Source organism: Bemisia tabaci, chromosome 10 (genome assembly GCF_918797505.1).
Source record: "Bemisia tabaci chromosome 10, PGI_BMITA_v3".
Taxonomy (NCBI): Eukaryota; Metazoa; Arthropoda; class Insecta; order Hemiptera; family Aleyrodidae; genus Bemisia; species Bemisia tabaci.
This window is the reverse complement of record NC_092802.1, coordinates 31,599,864-31,625,274: the sequence shown is the minus strand read 5'-3', so window position 1 is coordinate 31,625,274 and position 25,411 is coordinate 31,599,864. Positions and strand designations below refer to the sequence as shown.

General features: G+C 40.3%; 1 protein-coding gene across 1 annotated transcript in view; it reads right to left on the bottom strand.

The window, feature by feature from the left end:
• Window positions 1-25,124, bottom strand: part of LOC109033988 (uncharacterized) — a 44,287-nt gene extending 19,163 nt beyond the window's left edge. Inside the window, exons 1-5 of the mRNA XM_072304906.1 lie at window positions 24,964-25,124; window positions 19,060-19,260; window positions 17,285-17,464; window positions 9,388-9,594; window positions 3,821-3,946 (exon numbers count right to left, since the gene is read on the bottom strand). Of these exons, the coding sequence (XP_072161007.1) occupies window positions 3,821-3,946; window positions 9,388-9,594; window positions 17,285-17,464; window positions 19,060-19,260; window positions 24,964-25,024 (775 nt within the window). The 5' untranslated portion in view covers window positions 25,025-25,124. The remainder of the gene's footprint in view (window positions 1-3,820; window positions 3,947-9,387; window positions 9,595-17,284; window positions 17,465-19,059; window positions 19,261-24,963) is intronic.
• Window positions 25,125-25,411: the final 287 nt, after the last annotated feature.

The window sequence follows — 25,411 nt, the reverse complement described above, 5'->3', positions numbered from 1 at the left end:
TTAGTTTAACTTTTATTAGGCCCTTAAGTATACTCCTCCTTTGACGTATATTGGTCATGCATGCAATTTATTTTTATACATTTTCCTGATGATTTTCGTGATAGAGTGATTCATATGTATTCTATACTATAGGCTCTCAAGCCTCCTAAATTTCCATTTCTGGTAACGCTTAGTTCTGGCGATTTACCGGGGAGATTTTCATGATTTTTGCGGCTATCGACAAACAATTGTCTCTAAATGAGCTCGCTGTTACCTCTGGAAACCACCTCCCCCCTCCGTTTTTTTTTAAATGGTTTGATTTTTCTGAGAAAAAAGCTTTTTCCGACAATCCCCGCCTCTAGGGAAATTCAAAACATTTTTCGCTTGTGCGATACCTCGATTCTCATGTAATTAAGCTGAAAACCCCGAATATGGCCTCAGAAATTCGTCACTACCCACCATTTTTATGGAAAAGCCGAATTTCTAGGAAAACTGTCGCCAAAATTCCAAAAAATTCATTCTGCGAGATAAATTGACTTTTCAGGCAAAATAGAGGTTGATGAAAAAAAATGGAGGTTCTATCTGGATTTAGCACCCTACAATACACAAGAAACTGTCAACAGATCCAGGATATCAATGAACTAAAAATTGTATGCCCAACAAAAATTAGTCAACTTCGCTCACTTGCCAGGAAAAAAGTGCCTTTTTAAAAATAACCGATGGGTAAATGAAAAAAATTGAGGCCATTTTCGGACTCAGATTCTCATAATAGGGGAAGTGGGGTTTTTTTTTTTTTTGTTTTTCGGAAAAGTTTTGTTGCTACGCATCTTACTTTACCGTTTGCTGCCTTTTTATCAGCTGTTTTCATTCAACAATCATCATTAAGTGAGGTTACTTCCAACACTCAACTGCCATCAACTTACATTTTTCTTTTCCCGCGTTTTTTTTTTTTTTTTTTTTTACGGTTTTTCATGATTGGTTCCATCTTTTTCCTATTGCCAATTTTTCCTCCTTAAGTCAATAACCTCCACGTTTTTTTTCTCATTTCCGATCAGAACTTTTCACGCTGTTTCTTTTCAATGTGTATAAATATGTTTATTATTAATTTCCATTTTCATTTCATCCTTTTTCTTCTGATTTATTTTTTTTAATTTAAAAATTGAACTTTTCAGTTAAGATTTTGTTAAAATAATAATAATTTTTACTAATTTTAATTTTAAATTTAACAGTTGTTATGAGTGAAATTTTCAATGACCGAGGCGGTCGTCCTCCAAAACGTGGTCGCGTTTTCCAGAATTCTTTGCATGTTCGTTTAGTGAAGCAAGAACTTAACTCTGTTATTAGTATAGAAAATCAAAGTTTCATTTCTTCATTTCGGAAGTATAAAATTGATGATCAGAACTTTGATGAAAATTTTGTTACCAAATTTTCAGTCGGTTCAATGAATATAATTTGTCATCATTGTGATGCTCGCCATTTTCAGGGTGAAATGTCCAATGGTCATTTTAATAACTGCTGCCAAAATGGCTTAATTTCTTTACCGAGTATTCGGACAAATACCGATTTGAAATCATTATTTTTATATTCTCCAAATTTCATAAAGCATATCAGAAATTATAATAGTGCTGTTGCTTTTGCCTCTTTCTCTGCAAATCGAATTGATATTCCGGGTGATGGACCTTATTGCTTTAAAGTTCAAGGATCCATATATAGGTAAGTTTATTACCGGAACCAGAATGCAGACTGAACATGGAAAAAACGAAGAAGAAAAAGCGGAAAAAACATTACTAATGATCATTTTGTACTTGAGAATATTTTTACCTACATTGTACAAGGGGTAGCAGTCGCAGTAACACCGAAAGTAGTCAAGAATACCCATTTATGAAAAAAATCGGTGTTTTTAAAAACATGGTTGGCAATAACGAATTTCTGAGGCTATATTCAGGTTTTTTAGCTTAAATTACATGAGAATTATTGTATCACACTTGGAAAATGATTTGAATTCCCCGGACGTGCGGGAACAGTTTTGGAGAGTTTTTACCCAAATTTAGGCTTGAAAATATCAGCTTTACCGGAAAACTGGAGTGCGATGGAAGAAACCGAAGTCATATACGGATTCGGCAGTTTTAAATACATAAAAATCACTTTACCGTGGGTCTAAGAATTTATCAAAATAAATTGCGTACATGACAGATATGTAACTCATTTTCCCGGCAAAAAGTCGGTTTTCCGGAAAATTGAGAGGCGACACCTAAGAAAAACTAAGGTAATTTTTGGACTCAGCGGCTCAAAATTCATCGGTATCGCATTAATTTGTATCTGAGAAAAAATTTACCTGCATTCTGCAGGCAGGGGATAACAGACAGATTAACACCGACAATGCCCAGAAATGGCAATTTTTCCGGAAAATTGGAGGACGATGGAAAAAAACGGAGATCATATTCGGATTCAGCGCCTCAAAATGCGTAAGATTCTCCTTATCACGTCCGGGAGACATGTTGTTTTTAAGCGTGCCAGTAGGGCTCACTTTTTGAAATTACTCGGATGTACCATAGTAAGTACAGCACACCGATCAACCGATGCTATTCAACGGACCGTCCAAATATTTTTTTCCTCGGATTCGTTTTTTGTCTTTGAACCGTTATAAACTGTCAAGTCCTGATGGTCTTTTACCAAAAAACCGACTGAACTGCTAATTGGGCCCCCTTGAAAACATTTTCCTGTGAAAACCGTATTATTTCATTTGACAGAAAACTCATGTAAGCTTTACCGCGCTCGGAGGACTCAACTTTAAAAGCTTCTTTCCCGCCAAAACTTTTTAGCCAATGAGCGTCTTGCGCTGTAATTGCAATGTGCAATGAGCCTTGTGACTCATTATACCATGTGCTAACCGTGGCCCACTTAAACGACTGCAGTTAGGTATCTCCCGATATCGCTTTGTGTGTCCGGTTTCGAGCAATAAGGCAATAAAAGACGTCACCTTATCTCTCACCCCCGATTAACCATTCACCATGACGCCAGGATCCCCCAAATTTTCACAAAAATCGTTTTCCATCTATTTAGGGAGTGTTTCCTTACTCTCCGTTAAAATACAAATAAAAAAAGACCTTATTTGTAAAAATCGGCCGAATAGAAGAGAATTTTTTTTCCAAAAAAAATATTTACACTTTTCTTCAAAAATAAGTGTTTTATCGGGGGAAATTTGACAACAATGCATTTATAGTAGACAGCATTCTACTCTAAAAAAATGAACATATAATTACGCTAGCATGGATTTGGCCAATCTGTTCAGTTGAACTCTAACAATAAGGTAAGAAATAAGTCATAAGTGCAGCGATTTATGTCGTTTCAGAGGATGACTTGAATTGATTTCTAAATTGGTTTACGAGCCATCCCTCAACCTCATCAACAAAAACTCACCTTCCCACCCAAAAAGAGAGCTTGGATTAATATTTGCAAAATGCATTATCATTTATCCTGTGCTGACAACCATCTATAAATGCTAAACTGTAACTGCATGAAAAGCTCTTCGGAGTGCTAAATCTAAATTAAAGTTCTCCATCATTGACACCTGTTTCACCTGGATACTTACGAGTAGAACGATGGCCAATTAGCCACCCTATCCATTCTACCCCCACCTTAGATAAGACTGAAAAAATATCTCGACCGTATACCGAATACTTTCTCAGTCTCAGTTACGATTCTTTTCAAAAATTTGTAAAGGAAAGTTTCTTGAGAATGAACGTAATTTTGATGAGTATTCTGTGGTGTCCCATTAAGACAGAAATGAGTGAAAAAGAAGGAAAAGGGAAAAAAAGGGAAGGGGAACAAGTCTACTAACCTTCTTTCTTAAAAACCCCGAAGACAATCTGTTCCTCTGGAGATAATGCTGGACTCTTTCCTTTGTCCAATCGTTTGTAACCTTCTTCTTTACTCTTGAAAACCTCTCCTATCTTATGTAGTCCCGCTGTGGAAAAAAGGGAGACATTTACTTATAAATCCAAATATTTCACAAAAATAGACAAGAGAAATGACAGGTACTCCTTCGATCCATGAGTTGCAGGATGGGCAGCAGATCAAAGGTTGCGAGCACTTTAAGTACTTGGGGGGAGTGCGGTTGACCCAGGATTGAAGGACGGATGAAGCTATCAGAGAGAGGAACACCTTAGCGAGGAAGGCTATAGCGATGTTAAATGGAATCCTCTGGGATCAGCGGATTTCCAAAGATAACAAGAGGAGGATATACAACGCTGTGGTTAAAAGTATATTAACATATGGATGTGAAGTTTGGCAGCTGAAGAAACGGACACAGGATATGCTAAGAGCAACGGAGATGGATTTCTGGAGGAGGTCGGCAGGAATTTCTAGGAGAGATCGGGTCCGTAATGAGAGAGTACGTCGTATTATGGAAGTTGAAAATGACATCGTGTTCGACGTCATGACCAAGCAGCTTGTCTGGTACGGTCATGTCAATAGGATGACGGACGAAAGGCTGCCGAAGAAGTTGCTTGATTGGGTTCCTCCCGGGAGGAGACGAAGGGGACGCCCAGTGAAAGGGTGGCGACAGGGGGTTTTGGAAGAAATGAGGATTTGCCAACTCCCGAAGGGCTGGGAGGATAGGGGACTTTGGCGGCTAGGTGTCGCAGAGCGCCAGAGAGCGCCGTAAAAGCGGCTTTATACATAATTATACATTATCTAGAATTTTTCCCGGAAATAGACTTATATAATAGACTATAGACTTATAGAGTTCCGACTTCGGACACTGAATAATAGCCGGTTTTTCAAAATGATTCAGGATGCCCTCAAATCTCTCAGCGTCTGTCAACGACTTGGAGGTTTCAAAATAAAATTAAAATGATCGGAAGTGACTTTAAAATACGTTAAAAACACCTGAATGTCACCGTTGCTGAGCGCTGAGCCGATAGGAAGCCCTTTTTGATTTGGACTGCATCTTGCAATTTGGAACTATAGATTCTGGCTCTTCTGGAGAAAAACTTATGTGCATAGAGAGACTAATGACACATACGTTGTTTTTAAACCGGGCTATAGAATTTATAGTTCCAAATTGCAAAATGTAGTCCATTTCAATCTACCTCTAGAACGCTAGTATACAAGTGGCCATGCGTTCAAATGGCGCGCCAGCTGAACAACAAGATGGTGGAGAGGTGACTATCATACTTAAAATACATTAATAGAAAAAATCAAGGAAACAACGGAAATAAGGCTAATATACATAAAAATATACGGGATGTTTGATGTCTCACGAGACCAGATCGTCCAGTGTATTTTCACGTATCTTAGAATTGTTTCCTTCTACTATTTCCGTTTTGGGCTGCCTGTGTACCTGTGTCATTGTTCTGAATAGATCAATCTGGGAAACCTTTACCCGATGCTTCTGATGTCAAATCACGGAGCTCGATAATCGTTTTTCGATTTTTTATTTTTTAGCGGTAGTGTAGTTTTTTTTTTTTTTTTTTTTTTTTTTTTTTTTTTTTTTTTTTTTTTTTTGAGAGCTTGCGCACTCTAGGTATAGTTCATTGGCCTTAGTCGTGTAGACAAACAGCCACCGCTAAATGATGGGAAGATTACAACATCAGTAGAAACGGAAGTACAAAGGAAGAAACGAAGAGAAACATCCATGCCACTCCACGGTGACAAGATCTGAGACCATCAAATCTTGCTACCGAGGCCGGGATTCGAACCCGGGATATCTAGGTCTGTGATCAGTTGCGCTAACCACTGGACCAACCGATGTCGGCAGTGTAGTTTTCTTTAAATTGCGATACTTGAAAACTTGGTGAGGCGAGTTCTTTCACTCAACGTTGCTCATCCTCCGCGAGGAACTAAAAATACTCCTGCATAGAAAACAGCTGAGCGCTTCTCTAATACGAACGTATTAGAGCCTTCTTGCTCTTGTTTACCTCCCAACAGCAACAACAATATCTTGAAGTCATCTTTTGGTTATTTGATAATTTTTTTTAAAAAAGTCTATGAACATTTCATTTTTCCCAGAGATATTTTGAAAATATTTTTTCGTGTCATTGAGCTATTAGAGCGTACTCGGTTCACGTAACCGCTGACCTTTTTTCTCCGCTTGCACTCAAAAAGCACGCTGCACATAGGAATGAGACTATTATAACAATATAACGAGTTAATCATCATCATCATCATCATCATCATCATCACAATATGTAATTCCGTAAGCCCTATTCTTCGGGTCAAAATTTAGCGGGGACCGCCGCACCGTGGCTGGCATCCTGGACGATGCGAACAGAAATCGGTAAAAGACCTTCAACTTTAAATAATGAAGATAGTACATAAGCACCGACGCGACGTAGGGAACCGCTTTGGCACTATCAAAGTAAAACACTCAAGGAATTAGAAAATGTTACATCTGAAAATTATTCGCGTATTTTTCAAGATCGTTTGAAGTTGGCAACCTCGAACTAGCCCTATGTTAACAATGTAAAAGCAACATGAAACACCCAAACTTTAACTTCAAATATATCTGATAGTCGCAAAAAGTCGCAAGACCTTCTTGGTAGAATTGAAGTTTGAATCCCAAGTAGAATTGCACCCCAAACGTCACTATGACAGTCTCAGCAGTATGAAAATATGGTAACCTCAATCTTGACGCTAAGCTATAGCAAGCTGTACACATTTTGAACAACATAGTGTGGAAAAGAAACTGTGCTCGATCGAGTAGTCTGCTGAAGCCGTTGTAGTGCGCAATTTGACTCGCCTATGGTATTGTTTTTCATTCGACCGGGATTAAAGTTCCCGTGACCAGTGTGCAATAAAAACGTTAATATCTTCGCTAGAAGTTGATTTCAGTAATTTTTAATGCAAGAATTGTGTTCTACGTAAAATTTTGGTTGAGACACATGCATCGGCGTGCTTAAATTCGGACCTTGTTGTCCGCGTGCAGGCGTCGATATTTGATTTCATTAACGGCAGGCGTAGCGAGAAAACTATTCGATCATGGGTGTAGGCTATTGCGGATTGCCGCTAGCCGGATAGAAGGTGGGTCACACTGCAAAGATGACTCCACCGCGTTTTCTTCCCTGGCTCGCGCGACGCTGAAGCCACTGTTAAACTAGGATTACGTGTCATCATTCTTGACTCTCTGCTCTAGTATTTGCCCGGAAAAAATGAAGTTGCTGTTTTAACAATTGTGCAGTTAAAATAAGTGTTCAAATTGTTTCAATGTAGATTTTACAATAAAGAAAATGCTAATTTAAGCACTTCTGTGGTTACATCAGCTTTCAAATATTGTAAGATGCACATTTGAAACATGTCGTACTTATTTAAGACGATTAAATTGTTAAATCAGCAATTAATTTTTTTCCGTGTATCACAAATAAAAGGAAAATATGTATCCTCATTGTAACGATTTAGAAACTCGGAAAATTTAGAAAACTTGGAAACTGATGAAATGATATTAAAATTTGTTTGTTACGTAAAAAGAAAATGGAATGCACGAATGTATCGCGCCGAAATTTTCGATGCTTACATTTGAGATCTTTTAGGAAAATTCGTGGGGATTTTTCAGAAAAACTTATCCATAGCTTTTCAAAAACAATGATGATTAAAATGAAAACATAAAAGTGGTGCGTAACGTTGCAATCAGAGGCAAATACCCTTTCATTCGCGTGAACCCGTCGGCTTTCGAATCCATTCATCTCTTAAATAACTTGAACATGGTCGTACTACAATTTTTTTACCTGTAGTTTGTTTCGGTGCTTGGCGGCCGTGTAGTGGCCACAGCACCCTAGTACTCTTTAATATAAATTGTAAGGATAGCATGTCATGCTGAGGGTATCAAGCTAATAATGTCCGGTCCTCCACTTTCCGGTCCCTTTCCGTTGAGCACGCTCAATGGACCACTAGACAAGGTACGAGTCAAAGGATTCTGATACATGTTTCTTAACCAAAATTTCACGCAGAACACGACTCGCGCAACGAAAATTACTGAAACCAACTCCTAACAAAGATACTAACATTTTTGTTTCACATTGGTTTCGAGGAATTTGGACTGCCCGCTCACATGAAACTCAAAGCTCTACGTGAGTCAAGACACAGTGAATGGTGAGTTGCTGCGAACTGGTTTTTCTTGCATGAAATTCTTAGAAAAAATAGACCAGACTACTGAGCGGAAACTCAAAGGAATGGAAAATATCATTCAGAATTGTATAGTGACTTTGAAAGAATCCAAGTCTATCAGAAATCAGTAATTTAATTTGCGGGGGACTGAAAATCTAAATTTTTTGGTGCGGGGCTGTGAAAATGTTTTATTTTAATCCTGCGGGGGATCGCAAACATTTGGTTTCATTGCCCCGCACTAATTTTTTTAGTTGCATTTTCCCGCGCACAGCAACATGCTAAATTTCACGGGGCAAAAATCTGCAGGGCATTGCTGTGGTACCCGCCGCGCTTAATGCGCCGGCGGCACCGGCTTCAAGCATCGATGCCAATGCTGGCGTGCCGGCCGGGCCAGCATCAAGCGCTGATGCTGAGGTTTGATGCTACGTGACGGACCAAAATACGCTTCACGTTTTGATGCCGGAGCCTCGGCTCTCGGTCCGATGCGGCATCAATTTTCGGTACCGCGACCCAGCCGCATTACCGACGGGGCTGTCCCAGAAGACTGCCGGAGTGGTAAGTTTCCAAAAAATGTCCAAAAGCGCAATCCCCAAAAGCGCAAATCCTCCTTTTGCGCTTTTGAGGTGGTAGAAGTCGGGAGTCGTTTGCGCAAGTAGGTGCTCTTCAAAGCGAATTAATCAATGCTAGAAATCTGATTGCAGTGTGACAACTTTGCATGGAACTCCGTTATTTTTTCCGTTCCGTCCTTAATTTGAGTATTTGCGCTTTTGGGGTGACTCTCTCAACTTCTCGTTTGCGCTTTTGGTCTACGCGTTTGCGCTTTTGGGGTTTGCGCTTTTGGGCGGTGGCCGCCGGAGTAAGCGACCCTTGGACTTGGACTCGCGGAACACCTTTTGTCTACGTTTCCCATCGGCGCGGCGGTCCACGCCTCGCCGGGATGTTCTAAGAAGTGGACGCCGAGGGAGGGTTGAAAACACAGCTCGGTGCGATTACCCGTCCGGCAGCCCGGCCTGGGGCGCTGGCGTCCGACGTGTCTGAACGAGGCCGCTTCAATTTTGGTGCTGGGTATCCAGCATCAAAATTGATGCAGCATCATGAAGCCATGCCAGGTGTCAACTTCGCCAGGTTAAGCCGCCTCGCGGGCAAATGCGATTCCTCGGCGCACTGTCCGATGCAGCGTCAAATCCCGCTTTGAATACCTGCCTCGTACGACGATTCCGCTCTGTTTATGATGCTGCCTCAAACCTCAGCTCTAAATTCCTGGTTGGGCCGCAAAGCGGTATGTCACAATTCTCGGTTGCTCACCTCTGATTCCTGTTGATGTTGAGGTCGACGAGTGTTTCGGAGGTTTTCCTCCTGTTGTAATTGCTGTCTTCCCAGTTGACAATAAAGGTCTTTTTTCCGGAGAGACACTTCCCTTTCTTGGCGATTTGAGACCAGACTCTATTTCAGGTTTCGGCATTGCGTGACTTATTTCAGGTTCCGTCATTGCGTGACTCCTTTGGAGTGGGACTGTCAAAAAGATAAAACAAGTATGAATTCCTACTTTGCCCTCCGAGTTTGTTGGGTTGGCTCCGCTTGGGGAGCCTCGCAGATTGCCATTGGCGGAACCAGCAAATTGGCAACGTTGTCTTTTCTCCATTTAAACACATGGAAATGTATCGATTCTTAGAGAGGCCAGGTGCTCAGACAGAATCGATTATTTAATGTAGGTTTGAATGGAGGAAATCCGGTGTTGCCAAATTGCTGGATACGCCTCTGCAGATTGCCAGGTATAGTATGGAGGAAGGATCACCGACTCCAGAGTTGCCAATACCGAAGTCGGAAGCTTTTCCTCTCTCATGCGCTGGCGCTTTCCCATTGGTGGCATAGCCACACCCGCTAAGAGACTCCGAATGCCGCTAGCGAAGCATTTGGAAGGCTTAGTCCAAATACAGCAGAATGCCTAATGGACCACTAGACAAGGTGCGAATTTAAGCAATCTAATACGCATGTTTTAACCAGAATTCACGTAGAACACGATTCGCGCAAGGAAAATTACTGAAACAAACTCCGCACGAAATACTAACGTTTTTATTTCACATTGGTTACGAGGAATTTGAACTGCCCGCTCACAAGAAACTCAAAGCTACGTGAGTCAGATTGCGCACTACAACGGTTTCAGCAAGCTTCTCAATCGAACAATGTTCATTTCCCACCATGTGTTGTTCAAACTAGAGGCAATTAGCAATAGCTGAGCCGAAGCGTCAAGATTGAGGTTGCCGGATTTTTATATCGCAGAGACTGTCATGATAACGTTTAGCGGCCAATGTGAATAACGTAGAGCATTGAGTTTTCATGAGCGGGTGGTTTGAATTCACGCATCAAGAATCATTGAATATCTTGATTAGGAGTTGATTTCGGTAATTTTCGTTGTGCGTATCGTGTTCTACGTGAAATTTTGGTTAAGAATTATGAATCAGAATGCTGAAATTCGGACCTTGTCTAATGGTCCACTCTTGAATATAGAGGAGGTGCGGCAAAAAATGGGGACCCCCCCCCCCCCCCCACAAAAAACCAACGAATGTCTAAGATGGGAGGTCAGCGATGCAGAGCCGATTTGAGAGTTTCCGGCCTACGGGCGGGGGAAGGGGGGCTATGGATATTAAACTTTAAATTTCTCAATTTTCAATGAAATAAGTACAGATTATTTGAAATTTTGGACCTTGACAAAGGCTTTTGATAATTTTAGGTACTCAAACGTGAGGATAAATATTTTTATCAAATATTTCTGCCAGAGTGGTGAAAAATACCTTTCTTCAGTGTCTTCTTCCTTAGTTATACATTCTTTTTTTCAGAATTTTGACTTTTTTAACTTCAAAAAAGAAACGCTGGTTACAAATTCGTGCCATCATGCCACAGAGGAACATGCAGCTTTATCGCTTGTCACGAATTCGTAACATCATGCCATGGCGGAATGTTGCCGCTGCGATCAGAGATGCAAAATGAACCTTCACAGAGGGACTTAAAATTCATTTTGCTGAAAATTCAAATTTTAAATTATATATAATGAGCAGCTGTTCGCTGAAAAATTCACGTGAAACTCGATTTTTAAAAAATTGAAGAGCACTTTGTTACGAATTCGTAACGCTATGCCGAAGAGGGAGACGATTATAGAAGTTTTGATTAGTCAAATCAAATTGGGGGATAAAATGGGTTTACTATCAATTTTTCTGTCAGAAAACTGAAAAAATTGCTTGAATCTTAATAATGGAAATGTGCATATTTGTCAAATTATAGTATATCTGGGTTTTTTTCAATTGCATCAAAATTCTAAACAGTGTAAACATTATTTGGAAAAACATGCAAAACTTGATGCGTTTTGAGGAATGGATATTATTATGTCGACATTTGACAAAATGCTGTGACACATGCATGCCACTGGTGTTGTAGTGTAAACATAAAAACAAAAATGATTACACTCAGGGCAGTCACGAGGGTAAATTATCACCCACGCAAACATGAAAGGCGCTCCATCCCCGACCAATGAATAGAAGGAAGTAGAGGGGAAAGAAGAAGAAATAGAAGGAGCATAAAGTAAATAGGAAGGAGGGGAAGGAAAATAAGAAGAAAAAAGAGATGATAAGTGAAAAAAAAGAAGCGAGTGGAAATTAAAAAAAAAAGACAGGAGGAGAGGGCCAAAAAGGAGGACATTTAAGAAAGAGGAAATAGAGGTCATAGGGCATTTCGTCAACGATTTTTTGTCCGCGCACCTCTTTTTTCCAGTACTTTACGTCCTCGCGTTTTTTCGGCTCGGGAGTTTTGGTCCTTGTGCCAGTTGAGATCCAAAGTTGATTGGCCCACTTGTAAATACAAACGACAATTGCTCACGACGTTTTTGGATGAAAATGTATAATGCCTTGGAAGATTGAGGGTTTGCTTGTTTTTTTTGTTTTGTCTGTTTGGTCAAGTCCCCAAATTTCGGGAAAAGTTAAAAAAACGAAATTTAAGGTGATTAAATTTGACCGTTTAAAGTTCGTTTTTTTAACTTTTCCCGAAATTTGGGGACTTGCCAACGTAATGTTGAACTGATTTTGACCTTACTGAGATAATGTGGAGGCAAATCCAGAGGAAATTGGCTTATTTCGCGGGAAAATTGAATGACCTTTGAATTGACGTATTTGGGGGTCCGAGCCCCCCCTTAAAATTAAATCGAAGTGATTTCTGCAATTTTTACGTAAAAGCGAACACAATTTGGTAAATTTTCCCGTTTTATTTTTTTCTTTACGATAATTTGAACCGGAGTTATGATTTTTTGAAAAAAGGTCAAAGTTGACCTTTGACCTATCATAACTCGGTCAAAAATTAAGATATTGATCTGCGGTTTGCGCCAAAATTCTTAGTTTTTTATGCTCTTTCGAATGAAGTATCACAAGATAGGGGTTGTCATTTGAAAAAAAAAAAGTTGGGGGGCCCCCGTCCCCCCCTGAGGGGGGGACCAAAATTTTGACCCCCCCAAAAGATGGTCCCCTTTGAGATAGGAACATCCCCAAAGTTTCATTTCCCTAGCTCAATTCGTTCAAAAGTTAGAGGGGGGGTCGGGGACTTTTCGCTCACCCTGTATAATACTGCGCAACACCTCTGTTGTGAAATAGTTGCTTCAGGCGCCGCCGCACGGCGGGCGGGCGGCCAGCGCGGAACGCGCATTGGCGCCTTCAAACCTAAGTGGATACTTCAAGCACTGTGCAATGCGTGAAGTATCCACTTAGGTTTGTAGGCGCCCGTGAGCCTCTCGCGCTGGCAGCACGCCGCACTATGGTCCGAATAGCCGGTTTAAGCGGCATTAAATCAGATACGTATGTTTAAACCTCGCAACATGAGTTTTCAGGGGTTTTTAGGGTCGCTGAGTGCAAAAATGCTAATATTCTTCAGGAGAAATCCATTTTTAACATTTTTATACTTTATATAACTGTGGTAATAATTTGTTCAGAAACCTTAAATTGAGGCTGGTAATTCATGTTGAAGCGGTGGAGCAGTTGGCATCGCATCTCACTTATCTTCTTGATGTCCCGGGTTCGATTCTCGGTAGAATTTTTTTTTTTTTATAAGTTTAAAAATTAATTTTACATTGGATGGATACTATAAGAAGCTAAAAGTAGAGCCTCGTCAAACACTACTATCAAGGGAACTTGAAAAAGACAGCTCAGGATAATACTTCTACGTTTCATGGCTCCAGAGGCCTACTTTCAAGTCCCACCGATCAGCCGTTTGAACTTGTTTTCGTTCTGCCAAGCGAAACTTAAGCTTAAATATATCCATTTTGATAGATTATTTGTTTGAAACATGGGTAAACGTAAAAAAAAAAAACGTTTACGGGACCTCAAAGTGGCTTCCTAAGACAATTTCATTGCTCGGGAGCCTTACTTTCAAGTCCCACCGATCAACCGTTTAGACTTGTTTTCGTCTGGCAAGCTAAACTTATGCTAACATATATCTACACTGATAGATTGTATGTTTGAAACACTTAAAACGTCAAAAAAAAAACTTTTACGGGGCCTCAAAGTAGGCTCCCGAGGCGATTCTTTGCTGTTCTTGAGCACAAAGTTTCAATTGGTCCCGATCAACCCCATCAACTCGTATTATTCTGCCTGGGCAGATTTAGGCTCTAATGCATTCGATTTGCTAGAATATGACAATGGAACATGATAAAAGTCATCGTCAATGGCATACAGGGTGAGCGAAAAGTCCCCGACCCCCCCTCTAACTTTTGAACGAATTGAGCTAGGGAAATGAAACTTTGGGGATGTTCCTATCTCAAAGGGGACCATCTTTTGGGGGGGTCAAAATTTTGGTCCCCCCCTCAGGGGGGGACGGGGGCCCCCCAACTTTTTTTTTTTCAAATGACAACCCCTATCTTGTGATACTTCATTCGAAAGAGCATAAAAAACTAAGAATTTTGGCGCAAACCGCAGATCAATATCTTAATTTTTGACCGAGTTATGATAGGTCAAAGGTCAACTTTGACCTTTTTTCAAAAAATCATAACTCCGGTTCAAATTATCGTAAAGGAAAAAATAAAACGGGAAAATTTACCAAATTGTGTCCGCTTTTAAGTAAAAATTGCAAAAATCACTTCGATTTAATTTTAAGGGGGGGCTCGGACCCCCAAATACGTCAATTCAAAGGCCATTCAATTTTCCCGCGAAATACGCCAATTTCCCCTGGATTTGCCTCCAAATTATCTCAGTAAGGTCAAAATCAGTTCAAAATTACGTTGGCAAGTCCCCAAATTTCGGGAAAAGTTAAAAAAAAATGATATTTAAGGTAATTAAATTTGACCGTTTAAGTATCATTTTTTTTTAACTTTTCCCGAAATTTGGGGGCTTGCCAACGTAATTTTGAACTGATTTTGACCTTACTGAGATAATGTGGAGGCAAATCCAGGGGAAATTGGCGTATTTCGCGGGAAAATTGAATGGCCTTTGAATTGACGTATTTGGGGATCCGAGCCCCCCCTTAAAATTAAATCGAAGTGATTTTTGCAATTTTTACTTAAAAGCGGACACAATTTGGTAAATTTTCCCGTTTTATTTTTTCCTTTACGATAATTTGAACCGGAGTTATGATTTTTTGAAAAAAGGTCAAAGTTGACCTTTGACCTATCATAACTCGGTCAAAAATTAAGATATTGATCTGCGGTTTGCGCCAAAATTCTTAGTTTTTTATGCTCTTTCGAATGAAGTATCACAAGATAGGGGTTGTCATTTGAAAAAAAAAAGCTGGGGGGCCCCCGTCCCCTCCTGAGGGGGGGACCAAAATTTTGACCCCCCCCAAAAGATGGTCCCTTTTGAGATAGGAACATCTCCAAAGTTTCATTTCCCTAGCTCAATTCGTTCAAAAGTTAGAGGGGGGGTCGGGGACTTTTCGCTCACCCTGTATGATAGCTAATTGTAGTAAGTGATAAGAAACGCGAAAACGTCATTTTTCATGAGAAATAACTTGAGGCTATGGTGGACTATGGTTCTGCCACTCAGACTAAAAGGTAGTATAGAGTCATGACAATAACTTCCGAGTAAAATTACGAGGTGCTCAGAGGTGCAAAAGATATTTTTTGGGTCCTACTTTTGCGATTTTATTGAAAAAAGTGACTATGTCTAAGGGTTAATCTAGAACATTAGATATGATGAAAAAGAACAGTTTCAGCATGAAACATCTTAAACTTATCTTGTATTTTGTGAATCAAGTGCCCAAACACTTTCAGGTACGGTGAAACGACGAAAACAAGCCCTTAAACACAGCACTGCCGCTTGGTAACTGGAATCGCACTCATTAAGTGCTCCGCGCGCCGCACTTCCCAGGCTTGGCACATCTTGATTAGTGCTTTAATCGAAGTGAAATTTTACAGGAGTCTTCTCTACAGTATGTACTATCGATCTACCTCTTAAAATCTAACTTTTTCCAAACTTCACTTTTTCGATTTATTGCCGCTTAAACCGGCTATTCGGACCATACTGCGCCGCGCGCCGCTCCGCTCTATTAGCCTTTAATATTTATACTCGCATGCTCAGCGTATTTTAACTCATGATTTTGAAATGTTTGCACACTCTGCATTGGTTATTCTCATTTAAATTGATGGGGAAAAAATTGTATCAATTTATCAAAGGAGAATACTAATATAATGTAAGTTTTTTTAAATATTGGTGGTTCCGTGTCAAATTTAATGATTTCCAAAGCACTTTACTTTTTTCTTTTACATTTTGTGTTTTTAATGTACTGCAGCGAGGTGAACGCGCAACCAAACGCTCAAAATTTGACGTATTTGACTCTAAGATATCGATGTACAAATGGGTTAAAACTAAAGATTGCGTGCTTCTTGGTTTTTCCCCCCTTTTATTCATTTTTGCAGTTTCTGTCGGCACAACTGCGGCTCATTGAGATTAATGTCGCTTGGAAAAGGTTTTACAAATGTTTGTACCGTTTTAAAAATATAACGAAATATTCACCAAAGACAATTTAAAAAGATGATTCAAAAGGAGAAAGTAATAACATTTCATTTAAAAAATAAGCAACCATAGCAACACCTCCTTCACTCTCAATTTCTCATTTCCATATTGTCAATATAATTTTACATACCGACTAAAACATAACGCTTGGCCCAAGTCACTGTTGCTTATTTTACGTGTGGGCGTAAACTACTGGACAAAAAAGGTGCGCGGACAAAAAATCGTTGACAAAATATCCTGAAAGAAGAAGAGGATGAAGGTGAGTAGGAATAAAGAGAAGATACAGAGGAGAAAAATAAAGGAGAACATACAGAGAAGGAATTTGAAAGAGAAGACGAAGATAAAAAGGAGAACAATAGTAGGAAGAGGAGGAATGATCAATGGAAAACCCGACAACGCACTCTGGCGTCCTGCGACACCCAAAAAATCAAATAAATAATAACGTAAATATGAGAGATTTCAACGCCCCTCGCGCTTGACACCCCCACCGCACAGTGGTGACCCCACCCCGACCAAAGAGGTCGGACGAAATTTGAAAACTGTAAATGCTTGTAAATTCGTTTATACAAAACTTTGAGGTTCTAAAGTGGTTCCATTGGTTTACCCGTGAAATTTTCTTCTGGAAGCACCCCTTAAAATTTAAATTTGACAAATTAAACAACAAAATTTGCGGTTTTAGTCAAAAATTTCATGACCGGCCTCTCTGATCGACTCCATCCACTGTGCGCCGGTTGACGCCGTCCTTGATTGAAGTATACACTGAGAAAAAACTATGGCTTATAAACCTATTAGAGGTAAATATGGAACACCACTAATAGTAGTACCTCTACATATAATAATAGCACATATACCTTAGTTATGGTACGGGGTACCTTAATTAGGTACAGAGACCTTAGTATGGTTCACAGACCGAGAATCATTAGTTTATTTACGACTATTATAGGTGTTCCATATTTACCTCTAATAGGTTTATAAACCATAGTTTTTTCTCAGTGATACTTCCTTGGCTCAGTGGCGTAACTAGGAATTTTTTCACCCCCAGCCCTCCTAAGGTGCTGCGCCTTTTTCCTTCTTCAATTTTTTCACCCCTCGCAATGCTGCGCCCACCCACCCCCGCCGACGGGGGTGGGAAGGTTTAAAGTTACCCCACGTCATACCTCACGTCCGTCACGTCGTGAAGGACCTGGTCACACTAAAGGTTTAGGTTTCAAGAAACTAACCTTTTCTGTGGTGCGTGGGTGTTTCTATGCTCCCTGTCGTATGCGTGTAAGATGATGACGATCCCTCTCCCAGGAAAGGCTCACTTTCCCCATAGCTTTGCATTCGTTGCGGTTCTGGCTTGGACGGGTGAGATTTCGTCCAGTAATCACTGTCTACCCTGCGTGTCCTCACAGATGACACTGTAAAACAGGATACGTTAAGAACAATGTCAAAAATCACCCAAAAAGTAGTTTTAATTGTTTTATTTTTCGAAGAAAGAGGAAAATTGACAGCCAATTATCTTCGATGTAAAGAACATGTTTGTATATATAGATAGTACATGTTTCTATACATCGACGGTGTGAGTCGGGAATCACATAACTCGTTTGCGGTGTCTGAAGCTCTCCGCCTCTATGTTATTTTTTTTTTAAGAAGAACAAACTGACATCATTCATTACAGTTTTTGCAGAATTTTCTTCGCACAGAGAAGAGAAATCACGACAGTTTTAAAGAATCGCCGTTGAGTAAATTTTCGCTTAAAAATTTATTAAACTATGACAGGAAATCTGCCACGTCGCAAACCGATGTGATTGCCGGCTTACACCGTCCATATACTGCCTCTCTATTTTTCTCCATTTTTCTATGGACGTAATAGTTTAAAAACCATAAGACCTATTTACAATACATATTCTTATGAACATTTTTAGACGACGTTCAAATTGGTTCGTCCAAACGTTCTCTCCCTTCAACGTGATTACCATAGCCTAGTCGTCTCGATGCCTGGCTTAACAGTTTGGAAATGGTGGGTTCGAGTCCCGTCTGGGAGGAACTTTCGTGATTGTACTTCAAGTTTTTGACCAATACAGTAATTGAAGAGAATTAATTCTGGAAAAAAAATGTATGGACATTTTCCTGAGAATAAATATGTTGAGGTACCGTTTCTTCGTTGAACTTGTGACTATACCTATTTCATAACACCCACTTTACTTGATTAAACTCTGGTGCAGGGTAGAAATCATTTATAAAGACGACCCCCTGATTTGATATTTTCACGAGCAGCGGGCTGATTATTGAAATTGATAGACAAAGCTATAGACAAAGAAGACATAGGGAGTACGGAGCAATCCTATTGATTGAAATGTATGGTTCATATGGACTGAGGGAGAAAATGATGGACTAATTGTCGAGTTTCTCTCGGGTTGCCGTCTGTTAGTCTATTACCTAACTCCTTATTAGTACATAGCAACCGGCCGCTTCCACCAATAGGATCCCTCCATATCCCTTTTGTCTTCTTTGTCCATAGATATGTCTATCGATTTCAATAATATGCCCCTTGGTCCGGTGAACACTCTCCAACGTCTACTGCGGTATCCTCTTAATTACACACCCTCAACTTTAAGAGCTTTTTTGAGCTTTGGAGTTGATATCAGAAAAACCAGTGGCAACATCGAGTTCCTAGCGAAATTTTACAGAGGAATCAGTACTTGAATCGCAAATTCCTGACACATGCAGGAGCTCAATAGTCAGTCATCGAAGGAGCCTGACTTAAACTGCGCAAATTGTGCACGAAGGAGTGGATTTCAGGTGTTTTTAAAATTTGCTCACGTGATTTTGGTGTCATTTGACGCTTGATATATTTATTCACACGGCTCTATCCCTTGCGTGCAAAAGACCCCTTCGGTTAATTTATCAAGAGTTATGAACTGATCCGATTTTTGCTGGTCTGAGCTCAGATTATGTAAGAAATAACTACTCCAACAGAACGTTTTTTAGAAATTCTTTTTTTTCTTTTTACCTTTATGCAGGTTGTGATTATCCGTATACACCACGTGTGATCCTTTCGATGTTATATGATTCGTTCCCTCTCCTGTTCGAGATGATGAAGGAAGTTGATTTTGAGGAGATGACGAGCGTCTATGGGTGTGTTGGTCTGGACTTGGAGGTGGACTTGGATATCTCGTTCCGGTTTCAACTGAAGTATGAGGTTTCATGGGCTCTGAAATTGATCGGTATAATGAAAAACTTGTGTGTTTAACAGGAGTGGTATCAAAAGGCCTAGTTTTTGGGCTCACTCTCAATTTCCTCAACTCTCTATCCTCTGCTCATTGAATGTCTATATTATACAGGAGAGAAACGAGGGGGGGGGGGAAATAAGGCTAAAATACAACACTATAAACCTGAGACGTTTCGACTCAAAACCGAGTCATTCTCGGTCGGAAAATAAACTCAAAATGAAAAAATATCGAAGAAATTCGAAATATCGCAATTTTTTTCTCGGATCTCTGCTCTCGACATGTAGGTCTCAGTGTTTTTTCCCGATATTTTTTAATTTTTAACCCGCATTTTCTGACTGAAAAAGATTCAGTTTTAATTGATTCGGAACGTCTCTGGTTTTTAGTGTTGTAGTTCAGCCTTGTTTTCCGTTTTCCCCCGTGTTTTCCTTCTGTTATCATTGTCTCGGGCTGCTTCGTAAGAATGTGTATCTATATTATACGAAATGCGTAATGATTTGGTCGGTTTCGGTCTCCATTTAGATCAGTGGCGTGGCGTGAATTGCGATATATCGATTGTTATGCCATTTGAAGCTATGGTAAAGAATCAATTATTAAGGTGTTCGCTGCGAACACCCTGTTTATCGATCGTTTTCCATAGGCTTAAATGACATAACAATCGATTTATCGCAATTCACGCCACGCCACTGATTTGGATATAATACAGGCCTAGCCATGGGTCTGAAGGCCGATTTTGCCGATTTCGGCATTCGACCGCAAACCCGAAAAATCCGCATTTTTTCTCCAAAATCAGTCATAGGACCCATGTCTAGACCACTATTAAAGGTATCAGTATCAGATGTGGAACATGGAACGTACAAGGAATTTCTACGAAAATGACGGAAGTGGTATAGGAGATAGGGAGTCACGGATTTGATGTCACGGTATTAACAGAAACGAAGAAGAAAGGACAAGGCTCTGTAAGTGTAAAGGAATACGATTTGTTTTATAGTGGCGTGGAAAAAGATCAGCGAGCTCAACAGGGTGTTGCAATTCTTATTCGCAAGAGCCTACGGAAGTGCATCACTACATGGGAAGCTGTTAACCCCCGAATGATAAAGATGAATATGACAGTGTTTGGCCATAAAATCACCATTTTGGGAGTGTATGGAGTCAACGATGATTCCACTGTCGCAGTGAAGGACCAATTTTTCGAAGAATTGAACGAGGAAATTGGTAAGATTGGATCCAGGAGGGAAATCATTGTGTTGGGAGATCTCAATGGTAGAATAGGTCGTCAAATTAAAAGTAAGATCGTCGGCCCTTTCGGAGAGGCGGCACTAAATGATAACGGAGCCCGTATCATTGACGTATGTGAGCAAAGGGACATGAAGGTGCTCAATGGGTTCTACCAACACAAGGATATCCATAAATTTACTTGGGTTCAGTCTACTCGCGGATTGAAATCAATCATTGATTATGTGGTTGTCAGACAAGACACGGGAATGAAGATTCAGCAAGTTAGAGTGTGGAGAGGTCTTTCCTGCGGCAGTGATCATTATTTCCTCGGGGCGAAAATAGCTTTCCCAGTGAAAGGGAGCCAGGAGACCAGGCAAGCACAGGAAGAAGTTCACCAACAAAAAGATCGTGTCAAGCTTGTAAACTATAACATTGACAGCCTGCAGCATCCAAGTGTAAGGGCTTTATATGGAAAGCGCTTGGATGAGAAGTTGGGCGAATCAAGGGACGGTGATACCGAACAGCAGTATCAGTTCCTGAAGGATTGCATTCACTCGGCAGCAATGGAAGCTCTTGGTGTCGCTGATGATAGGAAAGTTAGCGAAAAACCTTACTGGTGGGACGAAGAAATTGAGAAGGAGATTCAGGAGAAACGGAAAAAATATCATCAGTTCCTTTCCTCTAAAAAAACAGAAGACAAAGAGGCGTATAAAAAAGCTCAGACGCAGGTACGAAGGCTCATAACCAAGAAAAAGAACGAATCTTGGGAGAGGAGCTGTAACAAAATAGACACGTACATAGGAGGAAGGAAAAGCACTGAGAGCTGGAAGTTGCTGAAAGGGCTGCGAAGGGACATGAAGCGTGACTTAATATCTCCGATATCCATTGATAAACTGGAGGGGTATTTTAAAAATTTACTGACAGAAAGGCGACCTGAATTTCAAGATGGAGGCGTAAGCTTGGAGTATACTAACGATAATCATAACTTGGAGATCCATATGGAGGACGTGGTAAAGGCCGTACGAGAGCTGAAGAACGATAAAGCTCCAGGTCCGGGAAATATCCCTGCTGAGTTGATCAAGTGTGGAACCTGCAAGCTGTTTCAACGGTTGAGATACCTGATGCAAGATTGCTTGGACGGTGGAAAGGTACCGACAGAATGGAAAGAGTCTTGGGTGTCACCTATATACAAGAAGAAGGGTAGAAAAGATGAGTGTGATAACTATAGAGGACTGTCGGTTGCAGGTACCCTGAGCAAAGTGTATGGAAAAATCTTGAAAGCAAAAATTGAAGAGGAGTGGAAAGAACATGAAGCGGAAGAGCAAGCAGGTTTCAGAGCCGGTCGGTCAACGATTGATCACTTATTTACCATCATCCACGTCATAGAGAAAAAGAAGGGAGTTGGCCAGGAATTACATCTAGTGTTTGTGGATCTCCAGAAAGCTTACGATAGTGTGCCATTGATGAAACTTTGGGAAGCCTTGAACAAAAGGGGTTTTAGTGGGGGACTAATTAGTGCTATTAAGGAATTTTATGGTGGGGCTTTCTCTAGGGTTAAATCGCATGGGGAGTTATCGTTGGGGTTTTTAATTACTAAAGGACTGAAACAAGGGTGTTGTTTGTCGCCAACCTTATTTAAAGTGTACCTGGAAGAAGTTTTAAAGGAATGGAAAAGATGCTGTTCGGGAATGGGCGTCCCGCTACGTGAAGATGGCACCCTTTATACTCTGTGCTTTGCTGATGATCAGGTGGTAATAGCTCAGGACGAAGAAGATGCGAATTACATGACGCGGAAGCTAGTGGAAGTATACCGAAAGTGGGGAATGGAAGTAAATGTGGTTAAGACGGAGAAGTTGGTTATCGGTGGTGATCAGCAAAGCATTGAACTGGAGGATGGCCGGAAGATCCTGGACTGTGAAGAGTATAAATATCTCGGAGTTTGGTTAACTAAGGACGGAAATTTGGATCGGGCCATTAAAGATCGGAATGTGCAAGGCAGGAAAGCTATCGCGATGCTAAATGGGGTTCTCTGGGACCAGAGTATCTCCAAGGAGACCAAAAGGAAAATTTACAACGTCATCGTGAAGAGTATCGTAACTTACGGGAGTGAGGTCTGGCAACTTAAGAAAAGAACTGAAGACATGCTTAGGGCAACCGAGATGGACTTTTGGCGAAGGTCTGCTGGGATATCGAGAAGAGAGCGTATCCGCAATGAAAGGGTACGCGAGATAATGGGTGTGGAAAAGGACATCGTGCACGATATCAGGTCCAAGCAGTTGGTCTGGTATGGACATGTGCGAAGGATGGCAGATGATCGGTTGCCCAAGCAGGTCTTCGATTGGGTTCCTCCCGGAAGGCGACGGCGTGGACGTCCTGTGAAAGGTTGGCGACAAGGGGTGGAGGAGGAGATCAGAAGGTGCCAATTGCCTGATGATCTCTGGGAGGATAGGGGGCAATGGCGATTGGGCGTCGCAGAGCGCGAGGCGGCGCTATAATCGCGACTTTATGTATGTAGTATCAGATGTCCAGAAAGTCTAAAATGGAAGGAGGAAGGTCTTTAAATTGAAACATCACCAACTCCTTGACAACGTCTCTTCAAGAACCATCGCATACTCAATACAGGTATCAAATTGTCTACAATGTCTAGATCTTTATTTCATCTACACTAACGTATGCTCTATTTCATAATTCATCGGATTTAATCAGAATAAGCCTATATACCTGAATTTGACTGCGTTAAACAGAAAGGAACCAAGCCACATCAGATATTGCCAAATTAACCTGGGCAATTTAATTTTTTACTTGAAAACGGCTGTGCGGATTTTCGTGCAAATTTCAGTGAATATTTTAGGCAAATATACCCTTAAACTTTCAAATGAACCCGTACAAACGTTTTCTTGTAAAACATTAAATCGTCACCTTCCAGGGAAAGTATCACAAGCGCCATGCGACGTTTAAAAATTTCAGCCGACATTTTATTTTTTTACTGAGAAATTGTTGGTTGAATCTGTTCGAAAATTTCACTAAATTTTATCGGCAGCACAAAGAAAATTCGGTGTAATTTTCGGACAGCTTCGTTGAACAATTTCTCTGTAAAAAAATATAATGGCGGCGGAAATTTTTAAACGTCGCATGGCGCTTGTGATACTTTGCCTGGAAGGTGACGAAATTGCCTAGTTAAAGTTGGCAATAGCTGATGTGGCTTGGTTCTTTTCTGCTAAACGCGGTCCAATTGAGCAGAGCGTAATTTTCTCTAAGGTTTCATTTTTCTACAGTTAAACTGAGTGACGAGGTGCCCTTTAACTCTTTGTAAGTTTTTTTAAGGATATAGACTCTACGCATACCCATGCACCAAATTTCGAGACAGAATGATGCTTCAATCGCCTCCTGGGAAAAGTGATTTTTAAGCGAAATATTCTTGAATTCACTACCAGGAAGACATTTTTCCTAAATTCAGAGGAAAAGATGCTTGTATCAAGAAGAAAATAGAAAACTGTTCGATTACAGCAATGCTTTCTTTATTCAGGAGGAAATTATCTCGCTCGGAGGGGAATTTCAGTCATTTTTCCAGTGCTTAACAACAAAACAATAGAAGATCTTAAACATTTGGCAACTTCTAATGTAAATATTATGATTCCACCTGATGCCGCCCCCTTTTTTTAAAATCTAAAGTGCGTCTCATATAATCCACGACCATAATTTTTAATTTTTCCTCAGCCCCGCAGGCAAAATATTTCTGTCATCACAAACGTAATATCCAATCAATACACCTCATTGATGGGAAAGCGTGTTGGGATTTCTTTTAGAGTAGTCAAAAGCTGGACCTATGATAAAAATGCCCGTCAGGATTTGAATTTTGACTGAACTCAAGGTGGAAAATGAATTAAAGAGCAGAGTAAGCATAAGGAAAAACGTTAGGATTATTGAAGCTTATCAATGCTGCCGTGCTAAGGAAGGACGCCGTACGAACATTCGAGAGTTGCCAAATTCGATGAAACGTTTTTTATTGAGGACATTTACGAGTATTTTTCCTTTAAATTTTCAGGAACTTTAAATGAAATTGCGAGCAAAATTATGTAAAAAATTAGAAAAAAATATTCATAAGTTTAGCAGGAAATTCGTGTTTTATCAAAGGAAATTTGGCAACGCATAAAGGTTCATACGGCGTTTTTCCTTGGCACGGTAGAATACTGGGTGCCGATTGAATAAAATAGAGGTTTTTATAACACGAACGATGTATTAGAATTAAGGGGCTTGGAGGACAAAGCCTATAAGCGCAGTATTTGCTATCCCGAGAAATGCGTGTTTAAAGTTTCGAGATTACATGGATCCTTTTGGCAAAAAGGAAGTTCACTTGAAATCATTAAAATCTCAATTCTTTTTAAGAACTACACTGAAGCGAATTGTCCACCAAGCCCCTCAGTTGAGTATTACAAATTCAAAGCTTAATAAATGGAAAAATAACTTACGGCACAAATCTGGACTTATGACAAGAAGGCCTGTCACTATCAAAATTTTGACAGCAATCATGGCGGAAACTGGACTGCAGAACTAAAGATCCTACAGCAAAACGTTCAGACTATCATTCTCATCGATCCTGGCGTCTATCGAGTGAGATTGATGTCTTCAACATGGGCCTACATTTATATAGGTGCAATTAACGACATGTGGGAAACATATTTGCAGTTTCGATTTGCCGTGACACTGTCGCAGCTCAGCAAAAAAGCAATATTCAAACGGCTTCTTTGCAACTCCCTTCATAATGAGGTTTAGATCGAGGTACGAAACCACGTATCTCTGTTTGAGACGTTGGAAACCTCCTGTCATACTTTACTTTTCCTTTGGATACCGATAGTAAGCGTAATTTATTCAAAACTATGTTAATTTCTCCTCTCTGTTATCAGAATATACTCTGTA